We start from the raw sequence: 10,035 nt of genomic DNA on the forward strand, positions 1-10,035 counted from the left end.
CTGCTCTGCTCTAGTTATGGGAGCAGCTAAAAATGCTCTGTTCCACCTTGTGATGTCATGAAGCGGTAGTTTCTCGCTCTGATTGGTCAAAGCAATCACGTGATTCGCAGGTGCCCGCGGTAGAAAAGAGCACTAATGCACATGCTCGCCACTGGTAGTACCTCGCCACGCTAAAGGCGAATCTGGAATCATGCGCCATTGAGCTCGGCCCATTGATTTGAATAGGCGACCATTTTGAAACTCCGGGCCTTGTTTCTGACCTAGTCGCTGGAGAGAAATGAAATTGAGCGGAGACACTAGGTGGCGCCACCTGTCTAGGATTATAATAACACTAGCATGCAAATGTAAAGATTAACATTTAAAATAATACGTTAACGTTTTGTCTGTTATAAAAGTTCAAATTGTCCTAGTGCACCACTGACTCACTACTGTCTCTTTCTTCTTTGTATTCTTCATTCTTTGTATTGGCCTACTTGTGTTAAAAAGTAACTAGGTTAGTACTTTGACTAGTATTTTTATGTGTACCTTTTACTTAACTGCAAATTTGACTGCAATAGGCTACTTATAGTCAGTGTTGGGAAGGTTACTTTTAAAATATATTCCCTTACAGATTACAGATTACACACCCCAAAATGTAGTTTGTAACGGAATCCATTAAGGTACTTAAAGTGAGTAATGTAATCTGAATACTTTGGATTACTTGATTTGCTGTAGAGAAGCAAAGACTAGGATATCTTAACATAAGAAGTTCTTTCTGATAAAAGAAAATAAAAAGCCCAGACTTTACTGAACCAGATTAAAAATATTATTGATAGAAGAGGAGGAGATACAGTCCACGCAGCATGGTTTAGTGCTGTTCAACCCTGTTTTAGACCTGGTTTAGTCCTGGTTTTAGACCTGGTTTTAGACCTGGTTTTAGTCCTGGTTTAGACCTGGTTTAGTCCTGGTTTAGACCTGGTTTAGATCTGGTTTTAGTCCTGGTTTAGACCTGGTTTAGACCTGGTTTTAGACCTGGTTTAGTCCTGGTTTAGTCCTGGTTTTAGTCCTGGTTTAGACCTGGTTTAGTGTCCAGCAATGAGTGGAATTACAGAAAAAAAAAAAAAAAGAGATATAGCCCAAATGTGAAAACAGGAAAATACCGTCATGTAATCCACTCACTGAAACAGTAACTGTAACTGAATACAGTTAATCATAATTTGTACTCTGATTACGTAACTCTGGTACATGTAATCTGTTACTCCCCAACACTGCCTATACTTGTAATTGAGTACATTTTAGTCATGTTACTGTACTTTTACTACACATTTTCAATACTCCTTCCATCATTGGATACAGTGAGCCTATATTTTTCTTAGATTTTTACTCTTATTGTCTTATTATCATGTTAAAGGTGAGATGACAGCACCCCCCTGTGGATAACATTTGCATTACACTTTGCGTTACACTTTCGTTTTGTGTTTTTATCGAGTTTCGTTTTCCTTTCAGATGAAATGTGTCGTAATTTTTAGTGTCTCGGCGCTCAGTGCGGTACAGTCATGGATACAGAGATTTTAAAACACATTTTGAGCAGTCAAGGCTCTGTGGACCGAGAAGAACTGGAGTGTAATCTCGGCGACGCTTCGTTTATCGCAGAAATTATTGACTCTAATGACAAACTCGTGCCGTGTTTGCTCAACGGGACTCCGAAGGTTGTGGCCCGGTGCAGAGTGAGACTGTGCCGGGCCAGAGAGTGTCCGGGCTGCGGGGGACTGCACCTGTGCAAAAACGTGCTGTTCACTGGAGACTGCCCGTTTCAACAAACAAGGTACAAATCTGCAAGTTAAAGTGCATGAGAGGAGTTAGAAAGTGGATATATTTTGGGATAGGAAACACACCCCCTCCCGTATTTAGCCCACAGTGATTTTGAACTGTATAATAATAAACACATCCATTGATTAAAGGTCTTATATTACGCAAAATTGACTCTTGTGAGCTTTAATCCACGTTATAATGTTGTTACCTCCTCACAAACGGACCTGGAGTATATATATATATACACACACACACATATATATATGTATGTGTATATATATATATATATATATATATATATATATATATATATATATATATATATATATATATTTATTTTTTTTTTTTTTATATATTTATAATTTTGTAACATGTCCTCTGTAATGGACACCGGGAACATTTTAGTGTTAAATCCACATGAAGTTAACAACCACAACCGAACAAAAACAAGTTTTTGATGACCAACATCTCTGACAAGCTTCTACAGTCGCCTCAAAAAGTTTTTAGACTCTTTTTAAATTTATTTTTCTTTTTTTAATCATAGTGCAGCCACAAAGTAACTACTATTCAGTTTTTTTTTTCATCCTGAATGTGATAGTACAATATAATCCCCCAGCCCTTTTTAGGCAGAAGAACCTAGTCCCCCCATTATGAATCTACCTCAAAACACTTAAAAGATTGATTGATTGAAGACTGGTTAACTTAATGTCCACTATAAAAGACACAAATGAATGGGCCGGATCTCAGGAGGATATGCAGGATTTATGTGTTAAACATGTGCGAATGAAACAAAACACAACTCCAGGTCTGTTTATAATAAGGAAACAATATTATAATGCTTTAAAGTGGTTGTTTCCATAGTGACAGGCATTTGTTCCCCATGATTCTTAGCACACAATATTCCTGAATGGATGAAAATGAGAGACCCTGTCAGTAGCTTCTTTATTAGTAATTATCCAACAGAATACTTTGTAAAATGCATAGGTTGTATTTCTTTTCAATTGTTTTCCTAATTGTCTACACTTACATTACACTGGATAATACACTGCAAAACAGCTTGACCAAAATTTAAGATATAAACACTTGGGGTGTAACGATATCCAAGTCTCACGATACGATATCATCACGGTGTGAACCTCACCGTACGATATTTATTGCGATATCGTGGGAAAGCTCACGATATGATGGGGAGGCTCACAATTAGGGATGTAACAATATCCAAATCTCTCGGTACGATATTTTCACGATATACATCTCACGGTACGATATTTATTGTGATATTTTGTGGAGGCTAATAAAACTGTTAATATTCTACTGTTTCCTCTTAAAATGTCTTCACAAGACTTAAAGAACTAAGACTTAAAAGTGCTTAGAACTGTTATTTCTTCATGTAGTCTACAATGAAATGGAGCAAAGGATCATGGTCTATGTAGTTCCCTCTGTCTTTTTTTTTATCTATTGCTGCACCATAACTTAATAATAATAATTTAAAGAAATTCAATATATTGTGATGGTCCATGATATTATTGTGAGAACTTTGACGATACGATATCACGATATTTCGGTTATTGTTACATTCCTGGTAATTATCCAACAAAATAAACTGCATAGTCTGTCTTTCTTTAATTATCTACATTTACATTACACTACAAAAAAGCTTGGCCAAAATTTAAGATATACTGTAAACACTTAAATCTATCAGAAAATCACTTAAAAGTATGAAATTATCTGTCTATGCAGCAAGATCATTTTACTTGACAAGTTATTTTAAAATAAATTACCTCTAGACTGGAATGAAGCTGTAGATAAATCTGAAAACAAGATGTAGAACCTGATATAAGTTTTAAAATCTTGGTCAGATCAGAGAAATTTGCAGTGTCTAAAGATCTTGCGTCTCAACCAGAAGATATTAAACTCAGGCATGGGTCAGGATTCATTTGGAAACAGCCTGTTTACTCAGTTTTGTGTTTCTGTTTTGCTTTTGCCTCTCCGTGCTGTCTGTGTTGTAGGAGAGGCTGTTCTTTCTCCCATGAGCTCCACTCTGAATACAACATGGAGGTCCTCAGGGAGTTCGGTCTGGAGACTCTGAGCAGGACGGCGCTGTGTCTGCTGCTGCTACAGAGCAACAACATGCTTCTGCCTCAGGTTTGTTTAAGTGTAATGTACGTCAACAGTGTTATGACAACCACTGCGTTACACAAGACTGGGTGTAGTCCAGACTCTACTTGATATTTTGAGTTAAAGGGACAGTCCGCAATTGTTGGAGTGTTGGAGACGTGTGGAGACACTTTTTTAAATATTCCATCCAGTCCTTGTATTTGCAGAGGTCGCTGGTGCTAGGCTAGTGCATGTCAATGGCCATAGTTATCCTGACACTAAAAACAGTCATATGCCGGACATACATAGTGCGATATTTTCAATCGTTTCACTCAGCCCCAGGTCGAAATGTATGATCAAATCACAGGGTTTAAATGGTCATAGGATGAGAGGCCGATCATGAGGTAATGGTAAATGGTCACATTTTTCTATAGCGCTTTTCCACCTTCAAGGCACTCAAAGCGCTTTACAACAAGGAACCACTCACCCATTCACACCCATTCACACAGACACTGTGGGCAAGGTGGGTTAAGTGTCTTGCCCAAGGACACAACAACAGCATTCATCTGTGGGAGCTGGAATCACATCAGCCAACCTGTGGGTCAGTGGATTTGATTGTGATGTTTTATGTTGAGAACTGGATTCGAACCACCAACCTTCAGATCAGTGGGCAAATGCTCTACCAACTGAGCTACTGCCGACCCCGAGGAAGTAATCAATTCTCGTTACCCCGTGTATACAACACGAAGCACGACAACAAACACACAACACAAAACTCGGCCCGATCCCAAAAACAGTTGCACGAGTGAAAAGTCGGCTCAAAAAGGGCCAAAAATCGGATAATGTACGGACAGGTTTACCCACTCCACAAAGCATCCAAAGCAAATCTGTTATTACACCAGACTGTCGATGTGAATGTCTGTGTTAATAGAATCATTTTAGAAGTAAAACTAATCTTGCATTTGAAGGATTTATGTCTGAGGAGCAGCAGCGAGTTGTACTTCCTGATAGAAAACATGGCAACGGCGGACTGATATATGAGAAAATAGTTCCTCAACGTTCGACGATTCATGCGATGCAAGACCCATTATCACAAAATAATAAGCCTAAATAGGTTATGACCCATACGATATGGAGAAGTTTGACTTTTCATATAATTTGGATGATGCTTGTCTTTCTAAAAAAAATGTCAAAAAAAAAAAAAAAACTTTGAAAATATTAATTAATAAATTCCTCAATCCTTATCTGTTACAAAGTGGTCGCTGCAAACTCTAGCATTGTTCATTTTTGCGTCTCCTGTTTATAGCTGTTTTTAGATTGTCTTTCGTCGTCTTTTTTCTCGAAGTTTTTTTTAAACTAATTCACTTGTAACACACCACTTTTGGTACATGAAAAAACTTGGGTCTTTCTCCCGATTAGAGCGGTTGCGGCACAGAATTTAGGCATTTTGGCGCCAAGTCAACGGAGGTAAACGCAGTTCTGTGCGTCTGTCTTTACGTCCTGACTCCCATCTGCTTTTTGTGATGTGACGTCATCTGAAACCCAGCAATAACTGTTAGCATCATGAGCTTCATTTGACGGGAGCCATATACTGTGGGCACCTTTAGTCCACTTCGTTATACAGCCTGTGGTATGTGGTAAATAAATAATGTTTCATAACTGGTTGTACTTGTCTCATGCACATGTCAGTCTGTTGTGATTTCCTGCATTTATATTAAACCAGTATGATTATAGGCTTTTTAAACTGGGTGGATGTGAGACTCCCCTTAGAGCTGCCGAGAACCACATCCCTCACGGCATGGTTTAGTCCTGGTTTAGTCCTGGTTTAGTCCTGGTTTAGTCCTGGTTAAATCCTGGTTTAGATCTGGTTTTTAGACCTGGTTTTAGTACTGATTTTAGTTTTGGTTTAGTCCTGGATTTAGTCCTGATTTTAGTCCTGGTTTTAGTCCTGATTATAGCCCTGGTTTAGTCCTGAATTTAGTCCTGGTTTTAGTCCTGGTTTAAGTCCTGGTTTAGTCTGGGTTTAGTGCTGGTTTAGTTCTGGTTTAGTCTGGGTTTAGTCCTGGATTTAGTCCTGAATTTAGTCCTGGTCCTGGTTTAGTCCTGGTTTTAGTCCTGGTTTAAGTCCTGGTTTAGTCCTGGTTTAAGTCCTGGTTTAAGTCCTGGTTTTGTCCAGGGTTAGTGCTGGTTTAGACCTGGTTTAGTCCTGGTTTTAGTTTTGGTTTATTCCTGATTTTAGTCCTGGTTTTAGTCCTAGTTTTAGTTTTGTTTTAGTCCTGGTTTAGTCCTGGTTTAGACCTGGTTTAGTTCTGGTTTAGTCTGGGTTTAGTCCTGGTTTTAGTCCTGATTTTAGTCCTGGTTTAGTTCTGATTTTAGTCCTGGTTTAGTCTGGGTTTAGTGCTGGTTTAGTCTGGGTTTAGTCTGGGTTTAGTCCTGGATTTAGTCCTGATTATAGCCCTGGTTTAGTCCTGAATTTAGTCCTGGTTTAGTCCTGGTTTAGTCCTGATTTTACTCATGGTTTAGTCCAGGTTTACTGCTGGTTTAATCTTAATTTAAGTTCTATTTTAGAGGCGCAGCCAAAGCAACGTACGTGAGAAGACACAGTCCACGCTGCGTATACAAGCCAAAACAGTGAAACTAATAGTAAGTTGTCAGAATGGCAACATAATTTTACAGCTACGACACACGCGCACAATCACCGATATCAATCCTGCTGCAGATGTGTACAGACGTGGACCTTTAGTTTTTTCTTCACCTTTTGAAACCCGCTGTATTAAACCCTCACCAGACTGATGCTGTGTCTCGTCTTCTTCAGATCTGCCATGATTACAACAATCGCTCCGGTTGCCCTGGAAACTGCCAGCGTCTGCACGTGTGTGAGCGTTTCCTGAGTCGAGACTGCAGCTGCCCCAGGACGCACGACTTCACCGCTCCACAACCCCTCAAACTACTGCAGGAAAAACACATCCCCGACCATCTCATGAAGGTTTTAAAGTCCGTGTACGCGAACAAGGAAGCGCTAAGGCTCGTCGACAAAGAAAACGGGAGTAATAACAGTCACACGGCGTCAAGCTCAGATATTAACAATGAATAAATGTTACGGGGCTGATTTTCTAACATTTCTTTTTGTTCTCATTTGATTTTACTAGTTTTATTTTCTTAATTAGGACTAGTGGAGTTAAAAAGAGCTTTGTTTTTAGTAATGGGATGAGACAAAATTTCCACAAGACGAGACGAGATACGAGATTGGGTCCACGAAAATGAGACAAGATAAGATTTTAAGATAATTCTTAATATTTAAATTTCACAGTTCAGTTTTCAATTTTGACCTCACATTTTTTTAATTTGATTTCATAGTTTTGTTTCAATTCTAGTACTGTTTTTTGGAAATGTAACTCACCAAAGTGTAATCCATTTTTAAAGATGCACAAACCCAAGGCACTCACTGGTTAAAATAAAATGCCTTTATTAATTTACGGCATGTCTTAATGGACAACTTACAAAGTCCCGACGCGTTTCAGCCTATGATTTTCCTCAGGGGACACACAAAATTGAGAGCAAATCATGTGAATAGGAGGGTTTCAGTCACGTGATCACGATGATGCGCGAATTTCAGGTGGAGGGCAGGAAGTGAAGACAAACACGGCTCTGGAGAACACAGATATGGAGAAGAGTTCTTATTGTAAGGATTTAGAGCCAGGACCAAGGCAAAAGTACGAGCAGTTAGTCGACAAATATATTGGACGTGACCCTGATCTTATTGAAAATGAGAGAATTTTCAACCAAAGTAAAAGATTTGCTAACAATCGAGGCCGAGGAGATCACAAACTATTTAGCTCTTCAGACATCGTTCTACACCAGACAACAGATGAAGACGTACAAAAGTTTGGAGGCATAGAACTTTTTATCAGTGGATGGGTCCTCAACCTTGGTGCAAAACGCCTAAATGATGATTATCGTTTGGTTTTGGCCAGGGTGAGTGTTTCTCTTATTTTATGTGTATAGACTGTTATGGAAAAAACTGCAGTGTATCGGCAGTAACCTCTATCTGAACTATTTAATGTCAACAAATCTCGTTAGCCGTTAGTCGTTAATGATTCGTTTATGTTTAGGTAAACCACAAAAAACAATTTAGCTTTGTAACAAACCTTTGACGAAGTGGTCACTGCAGACACGAGCATTAGCGAATTCTGCTCCTCCCGACCGCAAACAGGTTTGTAATCCACTTTTTATAGCGTTTTTCTGTCAGCTTTTCCCATTTCTGACCTTTGTGGACGACTATCTTCGGTACTCTAAAAAAATCGCTTTTCCTTCTCTCGGTTAGAACGATTGGCACAGCCGTAAACTACACAACACATCAGCATTTTCCTCCAGTCAGTTCACTTCCTGCCCTCCATCTGATTTTGCGTGCTGACAAACGTAGCCCTGTGACGTCACGTGAAACCCAGATATTAAATACAAAAAACCACCAATAGGGCTGCTCCACCTGGAAGAGGAGTGGAGACTCACCTGTGGACACCACCTAATAACACCACAAGATGGCAGTGTTAAAACAGTGGGACATCATAGAGTGTATAAAAACTTATTATTTACAAAAATATTAAATATATACAAAAAAATACCATGCAGTTATAAAAACACCATGCAGTTTTGTAATCCTTTTTTGTCCAGTCCAAATGTAAATACACAATCTTGTGGAATGAGATTTTGTACCATCCCCATTTATTTTATTTTCGCATTGTATTTTTATTTTATTTTTTAATACTTTGTTTATGAAATGTGCTGTATAAATGAAGTGGATTGAATTGGATCAGTCGGGGTGAGACAAGACACAAACTTTGGATTCATGAGAACAAGACCAGATTTTAACATATTTTATCAAGCATAATTTACATTTATTTCCTTTAATATTCTTGCTGCACTATTTTTTGCAACTACGGCTTCTCAAAATATGTAACTTACCAACATTTAATCGTGCTGAAGTTGCAAAAGGATGTAAAAATATAGAAATTATTGACACTTAACACATATACTGAAGGTGACCAAAAATGAATGTAAGCATGTTTGGTCTTTTTCACTTTTCACAAAGACCACTTTCCTGTTTCTATGCAATGGTGATATACAGTATAATATTCCACGGTCTGGCATAAACCTCTTCTGTCTCCGTGGAGACGTACTGTATCTTTAAAGACCTACTCTGTAAAATCGACTTTTAGGAGCATTTAACCAGAGGTGGGACCAATACTTTGTTTTGTAACTCTCAAGTCTTTGACCTCAAGTCCGAGTCAAGTCCCAAGTCAAGTACAGGCAAGTCCAAGTCGAGTCTCGAGTCACTGGCCCATAAGTTCAAGTCAAGTCCAAGTCGTCTGCTTTGAGCTTCAAGTCATTTCAAGTCTTTAAACCAAAGTGCCAAATATAGCTTAGGGTTTTGCAATTTATATGAATTTTAAACTAAATTGTACTTATAAAGTCATAGTATATTTATATATGTGTATTTGTAGAGTATATAAGTAGAAATGCTATTTTTTCCTTTTTAAATGTCTTGACAAGATCTTAGTGTGAATCATTACGGTCAGAATAGAACGAATTTAGATTTAAAAGTGCTTCTCAAGTCACAGGCCTCAAGTTTGAGTCAAGTCCCAAGTCATTCACCTTCAAGTCCAAGTCGAGTCTCAAGTCTTAGTTCATCTTATCAAGTCAAGTCTGAAGTCCTAAAAATTGTGACTCAAGTCTGATTGAGTCCAAGTCACACAATCTTTAATCGCTGATTATTATCAAATTAAATAGAACTGAATAAAGAAGCTACAGTAAAGTGTTAAAGTGATCATGTTACATTTCATTGGATCTTTTGTCTGTGTGGTTTTAAGTTAGACGGGTTAAACCATGAGACAGATTTAAACTTTGTAGAAGAAATCTTGAGGTGTCTGTTTTTAAATTGCATGTAAATTAAATGTCATAAATAAAGAGTTGTATTTAAAGTTTTGTTGTTGTTGTTTTTTTTTTTCTAATTATGACCAAATCAGCGTAAGTAATAAAGTAAAAGTATGCCAAAAAAATACAGCTCAAAGTTCTGTTTACTAGTTACAACTGAATGCGAAGTTAGTCCATTTTACATCAGCCCCTTATACAAAACTTATCAATTAAACG

General features: G+C 38.1%; 1 protein-coding gene across 1 annotated transcript; it reads left to right on the forward strand.

Annotated features, from left to right (window-relative positions):
• Positions 1-1,464: 1,464 nt before the first annotated feature.
• LOC110170321 (protein mono-ADP-ribosyltransferase PARP12) lies at positions 1,465-9,866 on the forward strand. Its single transcript, XM_055153305.1, has 3 exons — positions 1,465-1,804; positions 3,801-3,936; positions 6,704-9,866. The coding sequence occupies exons 1-3, from the start codon at positions 1,536-1,538 to the stop codon at positions 6,980-6,982; spliced, it is 684 nt and encodes a 227-aa protein (XP_055009280.1). The 5' UTR covers positions 1,465-1,535; the 3' UTR covers positions 6,983-9,866.
• Positions 9,867-10,035: the final 169 nt, after the last annotated feature.

This window comes from Boleophthalmus pectinirostris, unplaced genomic scaffold (genome assembly GCF_026225935.1).
Source record: "Boleophthalmus pectinirostris isolate CB_2022bp ecotype Guang Dong unplaced genomic scaffold, ASM2622593v1 HiC_scaffold_18, whole genome shotgun sequence".
Classification (NCBI taxonomy): domain Eukaryota; kingdom Metazoa; phylum Chordata; class Actinopteri; order Gobiiformes; family Gobiidae; genus Boleophthalmus; species Boleophthalmus pectinirostris.